Source organism: Gopherus flavomarginatus, chromosome 4 (genome assembly GCF_025201925.1).
Source record: "Gopherus flavomarginatus isolate rGopFla2 chromosome 4, rGopFla2.mat.asm, whole genome shotgun sequence".
Classification (NCBI taxonomy): Eukaryota; Metazoa; Chordata; order Testudines; family Testudinidae; genus Gopherus; species Gopherus flavomarginatus.
The window spans coordinates 96,610,105-96,635,682 of NC_066620.1; the positions used below are offsets into that span (position 1 = coordinate 96,610,105).

The window sequence follows — 25,578 nt, forward strand, 5'->3', positions numbered from 1 at the left end:
CGCCCCTGGCGCTAAACGGGGATTGGGCGAGGCCCGTCTCGCGTGTTGACGACACACCGGTATGTCATTGACAGCTGTCGGGAGCCGGGAGGGAGGTGGCCGCTGACTGGGAGCGCGGCAGGTAACGGGGGCGGGGGGCGAGCGAGCGAGCCCGAGGGGCGGGGCTGTTGGCCCAGCCACGTGTGGGGAGCGGCTCTGGCAGCCCCTGTGCTGGGGTATCTGGGGGGGCTGCATGGGGGCGCTGCGGGGCGCTGGGCTAGGGGAGGGAACGGGCTGCGGGCGGCGGGGCAGTGTCGTGTGGAGGTGCAATGAGACAGGCCTGAACAGAACGTGAAGACTGAAGAGCAACTAGAAGAAAGATTAAAACAAACAGCGAACAAAAATGTAAAGTGCAACAGGAGTGGGAAGCCTGCCTGACTGTCAGTGGGGCCGCTGGGTGGTCACGGTGCGGAAGGAGCACTCAAGGAAGACAAGGCTGTTGTGGAGACGCTAAATGAAGTTTTTGCAATGGGCTCCCGGGGCGATCTTGGCAAGTACAGGCTGGTAAGCCTGACTTCAATATCAGGCGAATTGGTTGGAACAAGAACAGAATCATTTGACACATAGAAGAACATAGGATGTTGGGAGTCAACATGGCTTTTGGAAAAGGGACTCATGCCTCACCAATTTATTAGCATTCTTTGAGAGTATCAGCAGGCATGTGGACAAGGGTGATGTACAGTCGATGTAGTTTAACCGGACTTTCAGGAAACCTTTGACAAGGTACCTTACCAAAGGCTCTTAAGCAAAGTAAGCAGTTGTGGGATTAGGGTAGGCCCTGGTTAAAAAGATAGGAACCAAAGGATATGAATAAATAGTTTTCACAATACAGAGAGGTAAATAGCGCTCTTCTCCCCCTCATCAAAGTTGTTTTAAGCTCAACCTTTTAACCAAAGGCTTGGCAGATTACCTGGAGAAAGAGTGTCTCCGTTCAAGGCAATGTTCACTAGACATTGGAGTTAAATAGCACTCAATGAAGGCAACAGAAATAACGAGTCTTAAGCACCTTGACTAAAAATCATTTCCCTTCTGAGTTGCTCAGCTTTCACTCCATTGACTCTTGTCTGCTGCTTTGCTAGTTTTCTAGCTGTTGTGGAGTCTCCCTGAAGAAGGAGTGGGGATAAAGCATAAATAAAAGTAATATTTTAGATTTCATTAAAGAAGTAAAAAGGCATAAGATTGATTTCCCCCCCTCCTTTGCATGTCATCTTTAAAGTGTCTGGTTGTTCCCCCTGTGTTGTTGTGACATCTGGATGTTTCATACCTATAAAATTGTCGGAGACTAGTGCTTCTTCCTCCCTGCAGCCCAAGAGCATGATCCCAGAGATTCTGGGATTCTTCTGACTTCAGTGGAAAACTATTGGGACCCCAAATAACTTAAGCAAAGGGAGTGTTGTCTTATCATAATTATCATGTTTGTCCAAAATTCCAACAGTCGACAGCCCTAAACCCTGTGTGAAAACAGGCAGAATGCTAACTACACTTTTGGGTTGGAGACAGATCTATTCTCCTGTCTAGAGTCACAACTTGTTCTTCTGCTTGAAGAAGAGTTCTGTGGAGCTCAAAAGCTTCTCTCTCTCACCCACATAAGTTCATTCATGTAAAGATATTGCCTCACCCACCTTGTTTTTCTTGTTCTTCTGAGCTCTTACGCAGTATTGCCCCTTAGGGGGCTGATACAGGACCCACTGAAGACAAAGGAATGACATTGACTTTGGCCTTGTGTTTTCAAATGAAATTTCTGATCATTGCGGGGAACTGCAGTGTTTTCTGTTACAGATTAGTGTGCTTATTGCAGTTACAGACTATGATCAAGTGGTATTATAAAAATCTTTCTGAAAGGAGGATCAGACCATAAACTTGATCGTATCTGCAGAGACACAACGAAAAGGCAATACCTTTCATAATGCAGTGCATCTTTTTCTTAACCTCTTAATCCTTAATAACCACTCAAGTAGTATGTTCTACCTATGGTCATAAAGAATCCATGAATGAAGAGTTTATAGATACTACTGTTGATTAGTTTGGATGTTTTTAAAAATAAAAATAGAAAACAAAAATTCCCTAAAGGGACCAGTTGTGGTGCCATTGGGATATTTCACTGTGTGTTGCCTATTTTGTTGAGGCAGCTGGGGAATAAACATTGGCCCAGAATTGACAGTTTTCCTCTGTAAGTGGAGTTATCTTCCGGAGTCCAGGGAAATATTTATTTTCCTAACAATTATGTACTTCATCTGTTCTGTATTAAATAAATGGTAATCACTTACCATAAACAAATCCATGTACAACATGATGGGAAGGGCCATGTATTCTCAGATTATGAGATTTGTTAGACCTGCAGCTTCTTTGTTAAATGAAGAGATATAATTTAGCTCTTAAAAAGAAAATAGTCACATCCCTGTATTGCAAAATTAGACCTTGATCCTGCAAGTACTTGCATGTGAGAAGTCCCATTGAACTAGTTACTCATGTGCATGAATATTTTTATGATCAGTGCTTTAAGGACTGATCTTGCTCCAATTGCTGTTGGTGGGGAAAACTTCCATTATCTTCAGTGGGAGTAGAATAAAGTCCTTTGAGACTGATCTTTAAGGATATTGAGCCGCTAGAATTCCCATTAACGATGATTTGCAAAGGATTTTTTTAAAAGGGGGGTTACATCTCTCCCTGACCCCCCCCTCCCTCTGGTTTTGAGTGGTTAGGGTTTTGGTTTTTCTTGCTTGTTACATTTTCTAATGTAAGGGCTAGTCTTTCCTGGTTTTAGTTCTGTCAGGTGCTGGTGTGTCCAGTTCTGGTGCCCACAATTCAAGAAGGATGTTGATAAATTGAAGAGAGTTCAGAAAAGAGCAAGGAGAATGATTGATTGATTTAAAGGATTGTAAAACATGCTGTATAAGGATAGACACTAGGAGCTCAATCTATTTAGCTTATCAATTGGAAGATTAAGGGATGACTTGATCACAGTCTATAAGTACCTACATGGGGAACAAATATTTCTATGGCCTATATTATACAGGAAGTCAGACTAGATGCCACAGTGGTTCTTTCTGGCCTTAGAATCTATGAATCTGGTATTTTGCACTGTCACACTTTGAAGTTTTAACACCTGCCCTTTCAATCAACAAATGTCCTTCTTCCAAAATGTTATTTAGCCATTGAAGTTAAAGAGGTGTTTAAAAGTTACCAAATAAACCAAATCCAAAAAGTTAAACAATGAAACCAAAAATCTTTTCCCCTCCTCTCATTTTGCTCAGTTTTCATTTTCTTGAGTCTTGTGAAATCCTTTCACTAGTTCTCCAGTCAGTGTAGGCCTTGTCTACACTGTTTCAGGCGATTGCATACTCTGGTGTTAGCGATTTTGAGAACTGTAGTTTAGACAGCGTGCCAGCTGCCAACCGTCTTTCCAGCACCTTGTCAAAGGCAACTTGGAGGAGAGCATGCATAGACAAAGTGCCTTCACTCTGCCCCTTTCCCCATTAATTTAGGCTTATTTTGTGCAGAATTAGATATCACAGTGCTGAGAAATAGCCTGCTGGCTGCTGCTGTTATCTATGCTATGGTTTAACTAAGTTGATATTAGTAATGCTAGGAAATTTTTCTAAAGCCTCCGTAGCATGGACAGGACTATAGAGTTTTTCTGGGAACACAAGGCCCAAACTTCATTGCAGGAGCTGAAGGGAAGGAACCAAGTGTCACAGGTCCAATTGAGTGTCCCCCTTCTGGCTGCTCGCCAGACTGCTGTGAGGTTACCTAGCTGCTAGATCCTCAAGTATTTTAAGCCTTTGGAGTCTGAATAGAGCCCAGGCACACACTTGAGGTGCAGAGCTTCTATGTAGGATCCCCTCCTGAGAGCTGTGACCGCATGGCCCCCTGTGCAGCCCCTAGAACCAGTTCAGTCCTCCTGTAGTTTAAACACACCCTCTCCCAAATCTCCACCTGAAGGTGTGAGCCTTCTGGTTTACCTCTTCAAAGACCATGTAGCACACAACACATACAGACTTTGTACAGGACTCACAGTTCTGCTTGTTAATAGCATGAGAAATACACAGATCTTTTAAAAAATAATAAACCCTACATGTAATTCCCTGCCTCAGTTTCTTTACCACTCCAGAGTATTCTTTGGGCTTAGGTCAGAGTTCCTTGGAGCTATCTAGAATCTTTCTGTTCCAGTGCATGATTTATATTCTGAAACTTTAGGCCTTCTCTCTCCATCATGCCTTCTCTGACCTTGATTGGTTCATCCCCTTCCCCTCACAACTTCCTATGTTTATACAAGTCTTGACCTGGTGAGACATTTATAACCTGCTTTTGTCATGTCTCTTTGTCCTGCTTCAGGAACTTCCATTCTCCAGCCCCGTGCTGAGGGAAGTTGGAGGGAACTCATTTCCCAATTTGGAAACCCTCCTTAGCATAACTATTGTGTGGTCAGGGAATAATTGTTAAGATTGACAACTCTCCGTTGCTGGTATGGGGAAGATGTGAGAGGGTCTTGCCAGCAGTGGTGAAATCCCTATTGAGATATAACAATTTTCATAACAACTCCTCCATATTATTAGAATTAGTAAATTGTACAAATAAGACTCCCCAAATCATCACATGGAGCAACTGCTCCTTTTTCTTGGAAGGAGTGGAACAGTATTAATCAGAAACTAACAAATACTAAAAAAGAGGCACAAGCCCATTTTTATTTTTTTCCATTTGGAGATCACTTTAAATTAACTGGGAGTTCCAAGTGCCCAACATCCCTCAAGATCAGGCCCATAAAGACTTTTCTTATGGGAGCACTGTCAATGTGTGCATGCATTAGTTTGTCATTTTGAGTTAGTAAGAACTGTGGTCATATGGTGACTTAATTTGACATTTGTTTATTTAAAAGGCATTTTTATATTCCCAATATAATTAGTTAATTGTTGAACACATGTTTGATAGTACTCATTTGTTTTTTAAATGCATTTTAAGAAATTAATGTCTTCATTAATGCAGCTTATATAAGTATATGAACACAAACATCCAATGATACAGTCAACCTGTGGAACTCAGCCAGAGGATGTTGTGAAGGCCAAGACTATAACAGGGTTCAAAAAAGAACTACATACATTCATGGAGGGTAGGTCCCCTCCATCAATGGCTATTAGCCAGGATGGGCAGGGGTGGTATCCCTGGCCTCTGTGTGCCAGAAATTGGGAGAGGGCGACAGGGTATGGATCACTTGATAATTGCCTGTTCTGTTCATTTGGGGCACCTGGCATTGGCCACTGTTGGAAGACAGGGTACTGGGCTAGATGGACTTTTGGTCTGACCCAGTATGGCCGTTCTTATGTTCTTTCCTATAATAAAATAATAATTCTGTGTTGTTACCGTAGTGTACGTAGGGACATATTATAATTTTTGTTTTGTTTATATTTTACAGTAACCTACCATATCCGTATTAACAGTAATCCTGGGTTTGGAATCTACCTTTAGTATTCTTATGGAATCCATCACTACATTGGAAGAAACATGTTCCAAATATTCTGGAAAGACTTTGAACATGTATTAGGATTTGCCATAAAGTGTTCAGTATTAGTTATAATTATTGCTGTGATCAAAAGTAGGAGTGGTTTTCCATTGTCTGATAATGGATTGCCGGATCTTCCCATGTATTGACTCCATGGGGTCTCTTGTCTTATGGGATCCATTTGAACCCGTTTGATTACCTATATTCAAACTGTAATGCACACAGAACAATCACACTTGGGTAAAAAATGCCACATATATCTGTATAAAATATGAATGGTAACACATCTTTTCTGGATTCCCATCACTTCCTTGTGAAACTGCATAGGAACATACTATGTAGGAACCTGTACACAGTTTTTTATATTTTTATAATATTTTGTTTATTTTTATAGTATGTACTATAGACATACTATGTAGGAACCTGTAATGGAAAGTAAGTAATGAAGTCATTCAGCCTTCAACTCATCAGTTCAAACTTCTGAACCTCAACTACTTGCGTTCCATCATCTTGTTTTGAGAACTGCAACCTTAACTCTGTCTTCTGGTTTTCCAATGTTTATGAGTGTATTTGTTTGTTTAATTCTAATATTATAAGACACGTACTGGGCAGTCGGTGAAATAAGGTAGTAACTTTAAGAGTTTTTAATAAAGTTTTATTGACTCAGTACATCTCTTCTTATAAGCTTTTTATGCCAGATCTGATTCTGAGCCCCATGTAGACAGTAAATACTTAATTTAGCCAAGAGCACTTTACCTCTTCTTGAATCCACATCTGAACATAATAGACTGCCCAGAGCCCTAGTGTTAATTTAGATTTAGTTAGTAGAACAGTATCTTCTAATTTTTCTTGGTATTGTAATTTGAAAATGTTGAAAGTTATCAAGTATTGGAGTTATTCACTTGGAGGACAGAAAATTAAAATATCTGCTGAGACAATGCAGTTAAATCTTGGTATCTTCCCTGACATTAGGGTAATAGGTCCCATATAAATCATATGCAGAAGGAGTAACCCTTATTCTGTAACACTTAAACCCATTATGACCATAAAGGGGACATCTGTAGGGGGAACACAATCAACTTCCCTCAATATGTGATGCTTCTCGTGTATCTTAATGTTATATCCTGAGATTTCCGCATGAAATTTAAGACATGAAAGAGAATCTGAATACACATCTCTTATTGTTGCATCAAATTCAGCCAATAATAGTCAAATTCTATGTCACTGACAGTATTGCATTTCGTTTGAAGTTTTCTTCAGAATTTGTTTGAAGAATAGAGTGGAGCTGTGCAGAAACTGCTCAAATACTAGTGCATTTCCAAGTGTAGATCTGCACAGGAGTTAACTCTGCTAGAAGCAGTATTAAATCCCTCCAGTGGACTAGGGGAGGAGGGTAGTGCATGGTGATTCAGGCCCGGTGAGACAGTATTATTCTTTCTCTGGAACAAGGGAACATTATTTAATGTTAAGAGAATTGTGTACCACGTTTGAACATAAGAATGTTTTGGAGCTTAAGGTATTAGACAGGGACTTAGGAGATCTTGGTTCAGTTCGCTGTTCTGACACAAACTTCCTATGTTACTTGGGCAAGTGACTTAAATCACTTTGGGCTTGATAGTGATTCCCTTACTTACATTGAATAGCATCTAATTTCTTCAGTGGTGGCACTGACTTCAGTGATACTACTTGAGGAGTAAGAGAGAATCGTACGGGCTTGTCTGCACTACCACTTAAGTTGATATAACCTATGTTGTTTATAGGTGTGGAAAAAGCCACTCTCCTGAGCGACACAAATTACATCGACTTAAAGCGGTGTCCACACCTCACTCTGTTGGCAGCAGACACTCTCCTGCCGACATACCTTTTGCCTCTAGTTGAGGTGGAATAATTATGACGATGGGAGAGTGCTCTCCAGTCAGCATAGCCCATCTTCACCAGAAGCTGCAGGTGCGCCTATGTAGCGTGGTAGTGTAGACTAGCCCTATGTAGTTGATAAAATTGCAGTGTGGCTATCTAAGCCTCAGTTTCCCATGTGTAAAAGGGGATAATGGTAGTTACATATGTCACAGCAGTGTTGTGAGCATAAACCCATTACTATTTGAGAGGCACTCAGATACTTCAGTGGCAGACTGACTGTTGTATGTTCCTTTGGCAAAATTAATTATTCAGAGCTTCCATATTCTTAAAATATGCTTTGTGGTTGTGGTGGGGACTGTATTCACATCAGATATCTATTTTGCTTCATGCCTGACCTCTCTCTATAGTAGAACAGTGATTTTCAAACTTTTTTTTCTGGAGACCCAGTTGAAGAAAATTGTTGATGCCTGTGACCGCACAAAGCTGGGGATAAGGAATTTGGGGTGTGGGCTGGGGCGGAGGGGTAGGGTGTGAGGGTAAAGGCTGCGGGATAGGGCCGGGAATGAGGGGTTCAGGGTGTGGGAGGAGGCTCAGGGCTGGGGCAGGGAGTTGCGGTTCAGGAGGGGTCAGGACTCTGGGCTGGAGATGCAGGAAGGGGTTCTGGGTTTGTGGGGGTTCAGGGCTGCGGCAGGTGGTTGGAGTGCAGGAAGGGGTCAGGGGTCTGGGCTGGGGTGCAGGCTCTAGGGTGGGGCTGGGGATGAGTTATTTGGGGTACAAAAAGGGGTTTCAGGTTTTGGGGGGCTCAGGGCTGGGGCAGGAGATTGGGGCATGGACTTACCTCTGGCGGCTCCTGGTCAGTGGCACAGCTGGGATGCAGAGGCAGGCTTCCTGCCTACCCTGGTACCACGGACCGCGCTATGCCCCGGAAGCAGCGAGCAACAGGTCCAGCTCCTCATTACTCTCGCTCACGGGCACTGCCCCCCCTCCCCAGCTCCCATTGGCCGGTTTCCGGCCAATGGGAATGCAGAGCTGGTGCTTCGGGTGGGGGCAGCACGCGCAGCTCCATGGCCCCCCTGCCTAGAAGCTGGACCCGATGCTGGCCAATTCTGGGGTGCAGCATGGTGTTGGAAAAGGTAGACGTTATCCTGCCTTAGCTGGGCAGCACTGCCGATGAGACTTTTAACGTCCCGGTCAACGGTGCGGACCAGAGCAAGGTGACCCAGTGCCTTACATGCTGCGATCCAGTACTGGGTCGCGACCCACGGTTTGAAAAACACTGTAGTGCAGTCACAGTCCTGATAATATTCTACCTCTTCTTAATGTTGAGGGAGCTATAGTTTCACACACTAGAAAATATCCTCCACCTGATAGCTACAGCTATTCTTTGCTTCTTTTCTTTTATGAGGGTAGTTGTTTCTGTAGGATAGTGCTTAACCTCCTTACTGTGCTTGATCTTCATCAGCTCAGGCCATGACAGAAATTTAGAGCAAAGCATATGTTTATCAAGTGTAGACTTTTACCTTCTTGGATCAGGACTGTGGGTACGATTTTTGGCACAGAATTATTTAGTAAATTTCACAGCAGAGGTGCAGGGAAAAACTAAGTCACAGTAAAGGAGCGAGGGGTTGAAGAGCGAGCCCGCGTTAGCAGCTCCTGTCGCACAGAGCTGGACCTAGCTCACTACTCTGGGTGCTACAACCTATCTCATGTGGTTGCAGCACCACTCAGGTTTGGTCATCCACCCCTATATTTCCATCTACAGAGAGGCGGATGGGCCGCACCAGAGTGGTATTGTGACTGTATGGGTAGCTAGGTTGCAGTGCTAATCAGATTTGGCCAATTCACTCTTCTATATTCATCTGCAGAAGAGCGGAAGGGCCAAACCTGAGTGGTGTTGCAGTGCGCAGAGTCAGGACCTGGACTGAGCCCCACAGGACAGGAGCTGGTGCTGCAGAATGAGTACAGTGTGGGCTCCTCATGGACTCTATTCAGATTCATGATTACCGTGAACATTGTGACCTCCATGTGAAAACTGTAGCCCTAATCATAACTCTTTTAACGGAAGAAGACTTCTAACATTTTCTGTGAAATATATCTTTCGAAGATGTAAATGTTTTTGTTGTTGAAAGCCCTATCAAACAGACGGTTGTATGAACAAAATCAGTTCTAAACATTAAGAACAATGAGATTACTACATATTGGTGGTTGAAAAGCGTATATGATGCAGAGTAATGTCTTTATGGACCTGTGGAAATATATAATACTTAATGAAATGAATAGCTACTAAGGTGCAGCAATGGACAGGGGTGGCTATATGTATTTTGCCGCCCCAAGCATGGCACGCAAGTGGCTTTTGAAGGCACGCCTGCGGGAGGTCCGTTGTTCCCACGCCTTCGGAATACCTGCCACGGAATTGCCTCTGAAACTGCGGGACCGGTGGACCTCCTGCAGGCATGCCGCCAAAGGCAGCCTGACTGCCACCCTCACGGTGGCCAGCAGGCCACACCCTGCGGCTTGCCACCCCAGGTTTGCACTTGATGCACTGGTGCCTGGCACTGCCCCTGGCAATGGAGACTTACTAGAGGAGAGAGGTAATTTGAAAAATATGCACAGTAAAATCAACTGTAACACACAGTTTTATAAAGCACTGTGTTAAACTTTTATCACTGAAGTGTAAGCTACCAAATGCAGTAATTTATAGATTTCTTAGGTTCTAGCTGTTTGTCACTTCAGTGTTCAATATAAATGAATAATGCTTTTCTGCTCTTGAGGGGAAAAGACACAGACATTTGCTGCAGGTTTTTAATTATATTACCTAAATGAATAATTTTTGTTTGTACATCTACAGAATGTCGTTGGCTGCTTATTGTGTATTTTGCTGCAGAAGAATAGGAACTTCTGGTCCAACCACAAAAAGTGATCTGCAGTGGAAAGATATCAGTAAGTGCAATTCTGTAAATATCAACCCAATGAGCTCATAAAAATGACTTTGTTGCTACAATAAGCTGTGTATTTACATTATGTATTGGACTTCACAAGATAATATTAGGAAGGTCTACATACCATTTGTAACCCCAAAGTACTTGGAGATGATATGTTCATGTTTTCAGTCTCTCTCCCATACCTCCAATGTATTGCCATCACTGACCTTGTCAAACAGAGTTGTCATTTAAAATATCATTATTATGCTTCAGTGTCAACACTTCATTGACATGAGTGGCGTAGCTAGCATTGCTCAGATAGATAGCTCTGCACTGGTTAATGCTTTATTCATATCACAAAGGACTAGCTTCACAACCGTAAAGGCTAGAAACTGAATTTATTTGGGGGGGAGGAAGAAGACCCAAAAGATTTTTAGAACACAAGATGGCAGTGTCCCAAAAAATTACCATCTCATTAAGCTTCCATAAACTGACCTCATTCAGTGTCTGTTTTTTCACCCTTAGAACCATAGGAACAAACTTAACCTGAGATTCTTAAAGCAAGGGGCAACATTTGAGTAAACGTAGCTCCTGGGTTCTTTTCCTGCCTGCCTGCTGGCAGTACGCCTTCTGCCCTTCTTTCTTACTCTCTATCTTCCTTCTGCTTTCCCTCTCTAGCAGGAGAGCCCTCTGGATTCCTAATCTCTCTGTCCCAGCATCGAAGATTGGATACTTCCATTCTTGATAGATAGCAGACTTTGTGTTTCATGCCTGTTTTACCTTCCCTGTCAGTAACTTTTCCAGCATGTAGCTACTTCTTGTCTTCATGCCAGAAATCTTTGAGAAGCCTGCTCCATGCTACTTCCCTGCAAGGACAGAACCTGGTGGAGTGGGAGGTGGGGCAAGTCTCCAAAGGAAGTTTATTCTTGACAGGATGAGATATGTCCTATTGGGTTTCGCTTCTCCCAGTAGTAACAGACCCTCTCCATTGGCTCCTCTGGAATCCAAAAACAGGCTCACCTTGTCTAGGTATAAAATGCCTTAGGCCTGGCCCGTGTCCTTAGAATTAAAGTGTAAAGCACTATAAGCTCCAAGTACTGTGTCAGCTGTCCTGTTTAGATGAATAAGATTTGACTGAATTCCTGTAAAGAAAACCTATTAGAGAGACCTTTGCAAGACTTGACAGATAAGAGCGTGTATCTTCCTGTATTTACCCCCGCACAACAGAGATCTCAGTGAAATTATTTATTTAAAGGAGGAATCTTCCTCGTAGTTTATGGTAACAGTTCAGTAGAAGTCATATTGTTGATCACCTGCTACTGAGCTTATGAATGTTACCAGCAAGAGAGAATAATATTGAAGAGAAGACAAATATACTGTCAGTAATAAATGATTTATTAGCTTATTTAGCTGTGGGAGCAGGGAATTTTGTAATTTAAAACTAGAGGGGAAGAATGTAGAACAGGGGTAGGCAACCTATGGCACGGGTGCTGAAGGCGGCACGCAAGCTGATTTTCAGTGGCACTCACACTGCCCGGGGGTCCTGGCCACCAGTTTGGGCGGCTCTGCATTTTAATTTAATTTTAAATGAAGCTTCTTAAACATTTAAAAAACCTTATTTATGCCACATACAACAATAGTTTAGTTATATATTATAGACTTACAGAAGGAGACCTTCTAAAAACGTTAACATGTATTATTACTGGTACGCGAAACCTTAAATTAGAGTGAATACATGAAGATTCGGCACACCACTTCTGAAAGATTGCCGAGCCCTGACGTGGAAAATAGAATCTGTCAATTGTTTTCAACTACTGAAAAGATGGAGTTAGAAACAGAAAAATGAGTATGAAAAGCCTGCTCAATTCCTCTTTAAAATTTTAACCATTTTTGATGTACCGTATCCAGAACTGATCAAATGCCTTAATTTTTTAATAACAATTTGTATGCACACCGTTTGTTTGACTATGGATGTTCTTTATTTGTTTAAGGAAAAATTTCAAAATTAACTGGATCACTTATTCTCGGGTAAGTTGTAACTAACAATTACCCATTTAATTTAATTTAATCTTTTATTTATATCTGAAGTTATGTCACTTCCCAAAAAAAGGATGTTGCTAAAGTATCTTTAAACATGAAGTACCTTAAGTTTTAAATGATAACTGAACATCTTTGCATATTTTAAAGTACTGTCCATTAAGATAACTTCTCTTTCTTTGCCCTGATTATTTGAGACACTATACTGGCCCCTGCAACATGTCAAACACTTGATTACAAAGAAGATCAAATGTGTATATTGTATTTTATAAAATATATTCTCTATAGAGCAAATAATGATTTACCGTAAAACAGTTTTCAACCTATATTTGCCGCCTTCATTCTTTGCATTTGTATTTGTAGATAATATGGTGGGCCCTTCTGGCCTTAAACTCTATGACTAATACAGTATTTATATTCCATTTTCTTTTCTTCCTTCCTTTCTTTTTTTTTTTTTTTTTTTAGAGGTTTTGTATTTATTACATATGAAGTTCTGGCCCTAAAGAAGTTACTGACAATCGATACTCAAGCTGTACAGCAAGAGAAACTGAAGTCCTATATTTATGTAAATACAGTTTCTTTAGATCCCAGTGAATCTCAAGGTAAGATTGTGTGCTGAGAGACAGAACTAAGAGAGCAGCTTTTCAAACAACGTGTGAGACACTGGGACGGTAAAAGAGGACTAAAAATAATTTGGTCACACTGCGTGGTCCCATAATAAACATAGTTTGAGATTTTCTATTGTGCCGGTAGGAAGCATAGCACAGAACTTGCATGCTGCAGTCCCACCCTTGGCAAATCCCCTCCCACCCCAGCACGTGCCCTCCACCCGGGCTGCAAAGGGGTCATTGGAGGTGGCATCCTCGCTGCTGTTTTTGACAGTGCTTATACGTAGGGATTCCTGTCCCATCTGGGTACAGAGGTTTTAGGGCTCTCATATGCCTCTCTGGACCTTTTGCATGGCACACAGGGGCTGGAGTGGGGGTGAGGATCTCAACAGTAATAAATGCAATTGTCAGTGCTGAATACTGTTCAGCTGTGCTGTCTTGCGTCACACAAGGTATGAATTAAATTTTTTCTCTTCCAGAGGCAAATGGTAAAGATTATTACCTATTCATTCTCCTTCCTTTATTTTTTTGAGCGTCATCTGACACATATGTATAACTGCTGATCACTTAAACTGACACTGTTTCATGGACCCCTGAAAACAGCCATGTTATCATTGTTATTAGGAAATGGAATTGGAGTTGTTTCATCTCTTGTATAACCTAAGTGTTAGAGTACTGTTGTAATCTTGTAACAAAATCACTTCTATGCTTTTATTGTTCCTTATCCATATTATTTGGCCGCAGAGTTTAAGTGGTTCAGAAAATGATTATCTAATAAATTAAAAAGCACTGTGAAGTTACTATAATTCTTTCATATAGGAAATATGTTAGCTGAACTTTTTATCTTCTTGAATGTAATTTCCAAAAAAAAAAAAAATTATTAAAAAACCCTAAAACCCTGTGGTCCTTTATATAAAGCATCTTTCTAACTGAAAAGTTGGGCAACTGTTTCAGAACTTAACAGGCTGTTTAAGTAAATAAAATTTTAGACTGGTAAAGCTCTCTCTCTCCCTCTGCACACATTGGTTTTATTCTTTTACATTTTAAATGGTGAACATGAATGGTGTCATTGTAGATGTAGAGATTGACGTTTTTAATCTCAGTCCATAGATACACTGCATAACAGACTAGGAAGAATTTCCTTTTTCTATTAGTTCACATATAGTAGTACGAGAGGCAAAATAATATGGACCTACTATATTAAAGGGAATATAAAACTAAATGTTTTAGTTACAGCAACACTGACATGCAAGCAGCTCTTGGTTTGATGTTGGTAATAAACAACACAAATCATTCAGCGTGCCAGTGAGTGTGTGGAGAAGCTTTGGTAACAAATCCCTACTTTTGTGAAAAGCCGGAGGGTCTTTAATGTCCAGGCAGAGACAATAGGACCTCAACTCCTCATCTGAAAGACCCACGCACAATAAAATGCCTACTTTGAAAGGATAAAGAGTTAAGTTTAATTCTGCTGTAACTTCAATTTATGGTTTCATGGGAACTGATTATTTCAAATCTTAAGCCACTCCTCCAGTTTAAAGAAAAAAAAGTGACAGTCTTTTGTCCTATTTATATGTGCATTAATTTTTCTTTTGATGTCAGTGGAAAGCACACCTATGTAAAGAGAATAACCTAAAATACAAAAGAGGGTAATGTGCAATATTCTTCCATAGTAACTGTTCGAAGAGTTTTTTAAAAACCTTTAAGATTGTTGGTTCCTTCGCATAGCTCAGTGATTTGAGCATTGGCCTGCTAAACCCAGGGTTGTGAATTCAGTCCTTGAGGGGGCCACTTAAGGAATTGGGACAAAAATCTGTCTGGGGATTGGTCCTGCTGTGAGCAGGGGTTGGACTAGATGGCCTCCTGAGGTCCCTTCTAACCCTGATGTTCTATGATTCTATGAGAATACTACAACAATTCCCTTATCAACCTTGAATAAGCCTATAATATTTTCATAGGACTCACATACAAGGCAAGAAAAGAACTTCATAAAATAGTGAGGAAAATACTAGAAACTGAAGCTAAAATTCTCCGGAGACCTTTTGATGGTAGGCATTAAAAGTGGAAATGCTGGCTTGTCTGTGATTAATATTCATGTTTAGAAAAGTACAAATCTGTTACCTTTAGAAAATAGAAGCATTTTTCTTATGTATCTGATACTAGTTTGTAGTTATAATATTCCTACATGTTTGTAATATTTCATGCCACTTTTACAAACAGTGTGTTTAAAGGAAAGTTACATGCATTATATTTTGATAACAAATGTTAGACACATACTAGGACAGAATTCTGCATCCTCTTTCAGAAGAGATTTGAAGCTTAAAACTTTTGTGATGCCGAAAGCATTGTTTGGTGAAGAAGTCGTAGAAGATTTTTCATTTTCCTTTCAATTAACACTAACAACAATCTTGCTGAAGAGTGTGTGACACTCTTCAGCAAGATTGTTGTTAGTGTTAATTGAAAGGAATGCAACCTCTTTGGGGTGTGTGTGTGTGTGTGTATGTGTTAGAGCACAGGACTTGGTGTCAGAACTTAAAGGTTCAAATCCTGATTCTGCCATCAGCTTGATATGGCATGTTGGGCAAATAACTTTCTATCTGCCCTCATTTACCCATCTGTTAAATGGATATAATATGTACCTCATAGAAGTGTTGTGAGTGCGGTTCAGTGGATTAAGGCCCAAATCCTTAAGAGTTGCTGATCACCTCCAACTCCCACTGAAGCCAATGGCAGTTATGGTTGGTAAGCACTATGCAGGATCAGTTCTTAAATATAAATAAAGCATTTTGAAATCCTCAGTTTAAAGATGCTATATAAGTATAAAATGTAAAAAGATGAGGTGAAATCCTGGCCCTATTAAATTAAATGAAAACAAACTCCCACTGATTTCAGTAGGATCAGGATTTTGGCCATGGTCTTCTGAAGATTATGTTGCTTCCATTTTATTGGTCTGTTATCAATTTTTTGATATTGTAGCACTTATTAAATGATTGCGCCATAAATGGTTATTAAGTCATATTAATAATCCAGGAAATAGTATTTTTGGTTGGTAAATAAGAAGGTGACTATGAAAGAAAATTACTTATTAATTTTAACATTATATGTATGTGATTTTTTGGTAAAGAACATTTCAGTAAGTTTGCAGAAGATCATGAACGTGCCTTGTGGGTCCTCTTGAAGAGAAGTCAATCAGAAGACAGAATCGTTCGGCTTCAGGCGGTGCAGCAGCTGGCAGAGAACAGTCACTGGCATGGTAATGTATGCTGTGACAACCTAACCAATCTTTGAAACATAATGAGATCTCATTTAACTGCTCTGTGTTCATTGGCAAATACTAACATGAAAAGGGGCTGGTAGCCAAAGGAGAAAGCAGATATTCTTTTTGAAAATGGTTTTCAAATTTTTTTCTTTAAATTTTAAATTTATTGCTGATTAAAGGCACGCATATGCACAAAACAGCACGTGTGACTGTAGTGCAGGCTTCCCCATGGTGCCCCACCAATGTGCCTCAATCTTGACCACCTCTAGATAAGAGAATGTAGCTTAGTTTCTGTATCTTTTAGTTCTTTGACCTTTGTGTTGGGACTGCCAACAAGATCGCCTGTTGTGGCAGCTTGGTGATATCCATTTGTCCACTAGGGACAGGACTGAGGCTATCAAACACAATTCATGAAGACCACTTAAAAGCTATTGGATAGTAACAACTATGGGTTACTACCAGTTTTGTCTAGATTTGATGTGGCAGCCTGGAGGTGAAAGACTTTTCATGCTATTATCATCCTAAAACATTCATTCTACCCTAAAGTATTTTTTTCATGTCTGAGAGCTCAGAGAGAAGTAGAAACCTCCCCCACACTTAGTTAAGAGAACTTTTCTTTGAGGCCAATTTAGCTTCATGTTCCTGTATTATAAGTTATAGCTTCCAGCTATTTATAATAAATGCTGACATTCTTTTATGGTAAAGGAACTATTGTGTCTTGTGTTTACCCTTTTCAGAATAAAAGCTCAGTTTTGTTATTTAGATTCTTTACAGTATGTTTATACTTAGAAAATCCCAGGGTTCCTGTCCTTATTTTTTCAGAGCTCAGTTTCTGGCAAATGTGGTAGAATTGCTTGGCATGTATCAATACATTCTTTGCTGTGAAGCAGTGCAAAAACATATGCTTCTATCCTTCACTTCTACACTCCGAAATCTTTCTCTTAGTGGTAGAATTTTGGGAGCTCTGAGGTCTTTTGTACATCCAGATATATTGGGGGATAGTAAGGGAAGTGTCATACTATTATCAGGTGCACGTACACCATATAGTACTCCTGAGAAAATGTGCTTTCTGATTTTTTGCTGGGGAACTAGAGGAATGTACACTTGCTTATGTTGTTGGTACATTTAGTTCTACCAGGTCCACAGATACAGCTACAATGCCAAAGCTCAAGTACAGGGAAGAATCTAGCCCATGATCTCCAGGCCAATCAGGTATTTCTTTTTCAGCACTTAGGTTGATAGCGCAAAGTAAAGTTAATTAGCTGAGAATACAAAACAGAGTGAGATTATGAACAGTTTATCAAATAAAGTAGGATAGCCATTTTACTTAAAATCTTATATTAAGTGCAGCATCCTTTTCCAATCTTCTCCTGTTGATTCATTTCTCTCTGGGTAGAAGATGCACTTTAAAAGGATTCTAAATAATACCACTGAGGAAAGACTGGAACAGCACTTAAAATCAGTCACTAAAGTGTCCAGTCTGTAGAGCTGTCATGCATAGTCCCGGGGATGGTTGCGTTTCAGCAAAGGATGCACTGAGTCACGTGACGTTATTTTCATTTCTATTTTAGCATTTTTTTAATAATAAAATGTTAAGATTGCATCTTGACTTAATCCCTTGTTTTCATTCCCTCAATTTTTTCCCCATAAATTCTCCTTTTGGGACTGTTACTGTCTTTCTGATCAGAGCCCAAAGCTCAACTTTACTTTTAAAGTTTGAAGATCTGTTCAGCTATTTTTGATTTGTGTGAACAGGGAATATGATATACTTGCCCCTGAATTCTTTTTATACGTAAGGGTGTCCAAAAACTGCAAGCCACTGTCTTGTTGTGGAAACCACAACTTCTAACACATACTGTAACTTTTTATAGTTGCTACAAATTTGAGTAGTGTTGGGACCCCAGGCACCAACTTACAATGCCACTTGTCATGATGTTGCAGTGCTAATCACTCAAACTTCGCCCATCCTCCCCTCAGTCATGACAGAGTGGTGCCCTGGCCAAATTTGAGTAAGTGGCGCTGGAACTTGATGCACTAAAATTTGGCTCTGCACCAAAATTATAACTTTAAAAAAACGTGGCTGCAACTTTTAAACCAAAAATCACCACTTTCTTACAGCCTTATTTATACATATATAACTCAAAAATTGCTGAATGATAAAATGTCAAACCTCACTTGTGGTTCTGTGTCTGAATGACAAACAGATGTTTAGTAAGTTTGGAAAATAGAATAAAAAAATGTAAGTAAATAAAGATTCACTTTCACATATGCACATTATTATATTAGCAGATGTACAAGTGGTACAATACAGATGGAAAGTTCAAAATACAAAATATAAAGTCTGGAAATAAAACAGGTTTATGTCAGAAAAAAGAAAAATGTCTAAAGGGCTTATGTAAGCATCATGCATAGTTTAGCCATTCAGTAACTTTGAGGTCAGAAATTTGAGTCTGGAAAGTCCTCCTGATAAGACCATCACAAGACAGCAATCATTCAGTAGGTGTGCATCCACAACTATGCAGAGGGCTGTCTCTGAGTCTCTTGGTGTAGTCATTTGCCACACACCTCACTAGCCCACATCTGAAATGGTTGAGCTTGCAACAGAGGTGATGTGGCATGGCAGCTCAAAGCCAGGCAGACTCTCATCAAGCTGAGTAATGAGGAAAGAGTTTCTTATAGAGGGAGCAGCATGTTCTCATTTTGCTCGCCAAAATGTGACAATCATGGACATGGTCAGTAACATAGAAGACTAATCTGGACTACTAATGAGACAGTGGCAAGACGCCTCCTATGTATTTTTGAAAATTGGTAGTTGTGGTATCTCCGGGGTTTTGTCAAGGAGATTCTTTGCTGCACTATAACACTTGATGTTAGGAGGCAGGATATTAGAAAGGACTGGTAACTAATCAGTGTTTGTTAGTCTCATAGTCTTGTTATTATTCTTATCATTTGATTCATTTGTACATCAGCTAGTTTTGTGTGGGGAGGGTTTAACCATTCAGAAGCATGGTATTCTCCATCGGAGTGGTAGAGAGCTAATGCTGAGCTGTGCAGTGTCTACGCATTAGCACCCGAAATTGTGCTTGCAAGTTTATATAAAAGGCCCTTTCTGCTCTTAATCTTCTGAGCTGCCTGGGTGAGATGGTCCTTGTAAGCAAGTGTGCAAGTTAAGCTTACTCCTAGATGTACTGGCTTTGGATATTGTGCTAATCGTTCTCCATTCAAGAAGATGTTGAGTTCTCATGAAGCATTAGTGTGATTGAGATGAAAGCATGATGTTGCTGATGTCAAAGATATTACCTCGATGAGTTGTTAGATCTACAGAAAATATGCTTTGAAACAGAAAATTACAAGCGATCCTGGAAAATAAATTGAGCACTTGGAGGATCCAGAAGAACATACACCCTCAGGACTCTGTTCTTACCACAACTTTTTTGAACATTGAAAATCCTCTAATCTCTGCCTACCTTCAAGAAACAGAAACTTCAAAAAGGTTGAGGACAACCTGAACCAAGACATGGCAGCCATAAGTGGCTGTTGCAAGAAATGGAGATAGAGCCCAGTGTGTCAAAGACAGTGTCATGCTGCTTTTGTCTCAATATGAAAAGTAAACAATATATCTTTGAGTGATAATGAGGAAGGATGTTGTGGTAGTTGGGATACTAGCCTGGGACTTGGGAGATTTTCGTTCAGGTCACTGTTCCATCTGACTTCCTGTGGGACCTTGGATTTTTACAATGCAAATGATCTCTCCCTGCAACTTCTGATACGAATGAATAGCTTGTTGAATTTGTGCATGTCTGGTGTCATGCTATCTGGAATGGCTCACAACTGTGAGTACCTGTCTCAGGGTAGACTGTTAAAAGCAGAGCAGACTCTCCAAACTGGTCCCACCATGTTCTATAATTAGATTTCACTAACCCAGGGGTCTCAAACTCAAATCACCACGAGGGCCACATGAGGACTAGTACATTGGCCTGAGGACTGCATCACTGACACCTTTTCATAAAAAGATACAAAAGCCCCCTGGCCCCACACCCACTCCATCCTTTCCATGAGGCTTTGCCCTTGCCCTGCCTCTTTCCATCCCTTCCCCCCCAATTCCAACCCCTTCCCCAAAGTCCCCACCCCAACTCCGCCCCCTCTCTGCCCCTATTCCAACCACTTCCCCAAATTCACACGCCTTTCCCACTTCTTCTCTGCTTCCTCCCCTGAATGTGCGACTCCCCGCTCCCTGCCGGCGGGAAGTGCCTGGAGGTAGGCCGAAGAGTGGGGAGCTGAACTCCCAAGATATTGCAATAGTCTTATAATGGAGTCACAGACAGTCCCTGTAAACACTTCAGTCTATTTTGCCACCCAGACAAGATGGACTATGTGATAATTGGTCACTTACACCAAAAATAATAAAATATTCAGGTTACATCCAATCCCAAGAGACCTATTGCTTATGCAGGTCGATTTGCATCCCAGATCTTACACTGGAGACACTGCTGATAGCTAGTTCTGTAGCAAACTAACTAAAGATTTATTAACTAAGAAAAAGAAACAATCTATAATTTCAAAAGGTTGCAAGGATGTAGTGTTCTGCCAGTTTCCCAAAAGTTTTTCATGACTGCCCAGAATAACTCTGGGGATCTCTGCCTCCTTGTTTGCCTTGTTAAAATCCCAAAAGCCCATAAATGAAGAATTTTTCCTTGTGTCCATATTTTTTGCTGCTTCTCACAGAAGTGAAACTGACAGCAGGAGTTCCTATCCAAATTTCTTCTTCAGGGTGGTGAGGGGGAGGAATGCACTTACCAAAGTCTTTGATCTCGCACACAATGACCATTTACTTTCCATGTGCAAGAATTAGCACTTTCCTGTTAAAGCTCTTCATTTGTATTACAAAAGGCTTCTTTCTCATTTGATGGGTTACTTAGTTACAGGGCTGGCACTTGGCTTATCAGTGTTTATACCTTGTTTGTGGTGGTGGCCTCTTTCCTTTGTCTGGATAAAACCTGTTATCAATTTGCTTGACATGATTGGTTTAAACATATTTTAGTTATAATTTCAGCATATCTACATAGTCCTTTGTGGGTTGGCCTTACATACATGACACAAAAATATTAATGATCAGTCAGTTATTAGTTTTCCAATGATGTATATTACATGACACCTTTTAGATACAGATTATAACAGTAGTGAGTTTGGATACATTGAGCTGGTCAGCCGGGCTGAAACTCACTAGTAAGATACCAGAAAGCCCCTTGCCTTCTCACATAGGGATGCTTTTATGGTCATGGCTGGTTAAGGAACATCAGTGGTTCAGCTCTCTCCCTCATTGCACTCAGTGTTTTATCCTTTTCTTAATAGTAGTGTAGATAGAGAATCACATCTCTTGGTCTGGTGCCTACTGGGGACCTGGAGAATAGGGATTTGTAACCCTCTCAGTATGAATGCAATCTTTATTGCTCAGTTTTAATATGTAATGGAAAATATCGTCCAATGGGTTCAGCAGGTTTCTCGCTTCAGTTTCCTCTGGAATAACTTTTATCCTTATATTATTCTTGCATTCTCAGTTCTCCATGTCCTACAACTTTATTTCTGTTTCTTTTTCTCTTTTTTCAATTATTTGGATTCTTTCATCTAGATTAGTAATATTGTCTAGTTGCTCATTTAATCCTGTTTTCGCATCTAATGTTTTTCCTTTCATCTCAATTTCATTTTTTTTGTATCCTTAATGTAAGCCTAGAACTTTCCTCTCAGCTCCTTATTCATCTTTTTGATATCTAACAGCATGTCCTTCAGTTCAACCTTAGTGACTGGTGCTTGTCTACCACCATAGTTTATTTGAGGGAGGGAAGTTACTGTCTTTTGTGGCTATCTTTGTTTGGGGGATTTTTATCTTTGTATTACAGGATTTTTTTCTTTCCCAGATAGCTAAATCTTCTTGTCTTTCCTCCTTGATTGTTCGAACTCTCTCAACATGGCTGCTGCCACACTTCCCTTTTGCTTGTCTGTCCTTTCCAAAATGGCAACTGTCTTGCTTCCGCCTCAGGCCACACTAGCACAATTGTAATTAATTTAAAAAAAATCTCATTGCACTCACTCACTTTCTCCTCACAAAATAATGAGGGTCTAGTTCAACATCTTCAATCTTGCAGTCATTTCTAATGTTCTGCAGGATGATGGCACTGGATTTTGTTGCTAGATTTTTCTCCTCCAGAGACTGCTTTCTGGGACTGGGATCTGGCAGCTCTCTTCAGCATTTTATTTTCTTTCTAAAACTGGTCCAAGGATGATTATTCATATTTAGGGCACAAATCTGTGGGTTCAGGGTTTTTTTTTTTAATCTTCTTAAATTGCTTTGATTTTATACCCCTCTATTGTAGAGAGCTGGATTAAGCCATCATCTTGTTAGCTGGCTTTGAGTTGATGCTTTCTAAAAGATATGCTATAGTTTAGTGAATGAGGTAGAGGATTACAGGAAGAGAGAGGACTGTTTCATGGTTAAGGCAGTTGAATGCTGCCCTAACAAATTCCCATGTTACAAAGTGTCTACGTGATGCTAGGCAAGTGGTTTAAACCAAATGTTTCACAGGTGGTCATTGACTGAGTGTTCCTCATGTTCTGGGTACCTGATTTGAGACCTTACGGTCTGATTTGCAGAAGTGCTGAGTGCTCAGAGCTGCCACTGAAGTCAAGGAGTGCTGTGCTTTGAACATATTTAGTAATTATGTAATGCTGAATAATCTGAAAAATCAGATCCTAAGTGTTTTATATTGAGCACCTAAAATTAGTGGATACTTTTGATCTTTATTTCTCTGTGCCCAGCGCCCCTTCTATAAATTGAAGGTAATACTCCCTTACTTCCCAAGAGTTTTTGATGCTAGATTTAATGTATGTGAAGTACTCAGATAGTATAATAAGTGTCATAGAAAACTTCATAAGGAAATTAATAATTCTGTCTTCTGAACAGTTTTTGACCAGAATGCAGTAAACAAGGCCTGGGACCATACATTGAACAATGAGGATAAAACAAAATATTGAATAGCTGCTCATTAAGTGAGCACTGTGCACTGAATGAGGAGGGGGTCCTATGGAAAAAATAGTATGTGATTATGTAATTAAAAACAGTATCATAGGGCATACACATTCTGAAGGTTGCATAGAGTACTTTAATTCTGGCATTTCCTAACTTTTGGGTGCTTGACTTTGCCATCTTAAATAATGTTAATTAAATGTCGTTTTTTGTGTGGAAATCTTTGCATCACCAGGGTCTGAGATGCTTTATTTCTAAAATATTATGTGTAGCATAACACTATTCAAAAGTCTTTCAAATTTCAAAGTTTTGTCTGGCCTGAGTGCAAGAATAGCCTTGGTTTGTGATTTTTGTGCAAGACAAAGGCCTGAGCGCAAGACAAGGCCTGAGTGCAAGAATAGCCTTGGTTTGTGATTTTTGTTTTCCTTTCAAAGCACTAACTCTAAACACTTGCTATCAAATATGATTGGCTAGTGTCTGAAATTCTGTATTACAGTGTCACATTTTGGCCTGAAAGGATTAATTAGTACCTGCAGTTAAAATATCATTTTCGTTTTGTGTTGATCTGACAACCAATTTATTTTTTCACTTCAGAGTTTGTGACTACAGAATCATGGAAAACTTGTCTTAGTTACATGGATTGCAGTAATATTTTTCTATTAGTACTTTGTAAATATGAATACAATGGAAATCACAACTAAAATTAATTGAAATATTCAAGGCTAGTTTTGGCCATAACATCTACGTTCTCTTACTACAGATTATCAATATAGGACGGTTGCCCAAGCCTGTGATCAGAGGACTGTGATTGGTTTGGCCCGATCCAAGGATATTGATCTTCGGTTTTTTTTGCCACCACCTCCCTTACCGAAAGTAAAAGATGTAAGTAAATGAAAATGTGGGTATTAGTTGAATCTAGTCACTTTTGGTGACAAAAGTCACAGCAGTGTTTTGAGGTGAGCTGGACTACTCCTAATTTTATTATCACCATTCCGCCTGCCCCAGCTCCCCACCCCCAGCACTTGTAGTATAGCACAATTAAGGGCTTGTCTGCACTTCCAGCTCTGCAGCTGTGCCCTTGTAGCACTTAGTGAAGATGCTACCTCTGCTGACAGGATAATTTCTCTCATCTGCCTAGTTACTCCACCTCCCTATGTGGTAGTAGCTATGTTGACAGAGATGCCCTCCGGTAGTTAGGTCAGTATAATTGTTTCCACACTCCTGAGCGACACAGTTATACCAACACAACTTTGTAGTGTGGACCAGGGCTAAATCTTGCACCAGAACCTTCATTAAGTTAAAGTTTAGGTTGATGAAATGCACTGCATGTCAACGCAATCAGTAAGAATCAGGGAAATAATGAATTAAGCAAACATTTCACATTCAGAACAATCTCAGGTCACATCTTAACTTCCCAAGCCATGCAGATTTTACAGATTCTTGGAGCGCTTTAGATGCAGGTCTCCCACCTGTTCCTTCCCTGCTGCTCTTACCAAAAATGAGCTCCTTCAGCCTGGATTTGTTAACCACTTCGGCATGCTGTAAAGCCATCTTCTTCCCAGGCATTTGAGTAGGGCTGAACTCAGGGCTGGAGGGGCTTGTTTTTATTTTATTCTTATATTAACTGGTTGGTATTTATTTATATGTCAAGGTGGGTTGAGCAGTCTTTGTATATTGTATTCTGTATTTAATATGTGGAATGGGCCCAGGGCTGGGCACCTGTAGAGGATTTTTGTAAATCTAACAAAATGAATCCTTATCATAGGCGGCACGTCGATTCTAAGCCTCAAGACTTGCAAAATTAGATCTGACATGTAGCAGTGATGTTCTGTAGCTTTGCACTGTCAGGTTTATCACCCTTGGAATGTGATATAACCAGTGTGAATAAAAATTAATTTTTTTAAAAATAAAGAAATGGATTTTATTTAAATCAGATTTTTAAAAATTAAATACAGTTTCAGTTAAAAAAACATTTAAAATTAACTTTGAAATTGGCAATCTGTATTGCGATCTAAACCTTTTATAATCTATTAAAATAATTTAAAGCAATACTTGTTTGCTGTCAAATTTTAAAGAAAGTCAGACCACTGAAATACGGGAAGGCCCTGGCTAAGCACTTGGAACCAGAGTTTGTTGAGGTGGTAAACCATCTTTTAACAACAGTAGCCTCTTCTGCAAGTGTAGTGAGAATATTTTCTTCATTTCAATTTATTCAGCTACTTCAGTTTATGACCGATTGCAGCTGCGTGCACTATTTTTAAGAGACCTATTATATTTCATTTATGAATGGCTTATGTAATATGTGTCATTGTGGGCCAGGGATTGTAGGCAGCTTGGGTAGG

The 25,578-nt window shown here is 40.2% G+C and overlaps 1 protein-coding gene across 7 annotated transcripts in view; it reads left to right on the forward strand.

The window, feature by feature from the left end:
• Positions 1 to 58: 58 nt before the first annotated feature.
• Positions 59 to 25,578, forward strand: part of SERAC1 (serine active site containing 1) — a 52,521-nt gene continuing 27,001 nt past the window's right edge. For 5 of the 7 annotated variants that reach the window (XR_007773888.1, XM_050949599.1, XM_050949600.1 and 2 more), the window contains exons 1-7: positions 59 to 121; positions 10,242 to 10,333; positions 12,306 to 12,342; positions 12,817 to 12,953; positions 14,915 to 15,004; positions 16,081 to 16,209; positions 23,997 to 24,118. Coding sequence is in view for 6 of the 7 variants with exons in the window: in XM_050949599.1 (XP_050805556.1) it covers positions 10,243 to 10,333; positions 12,306 to 12,342; positions 12,817 to 12,953; positions 14,915 to 15,004; positions 16,081 to 16,209; positions 23,997 to 24,118 (606 nt within the window). In the remaining variant the exon portion in view is untranslated. The remainder of the gene's footprint in view (positions 122 to 10,241; positions 10,334 to 12,305; positions 12,343 to 12,816; positions 12,954 to 14,914; positions 15,005 to 16,080; positions 16,210 to 23,996; positions 24,119 to 25,578) is intronic. The other 2 variants (XM_050949602.1, XM_050949603.1) reach the window with 1 other exon arrangement.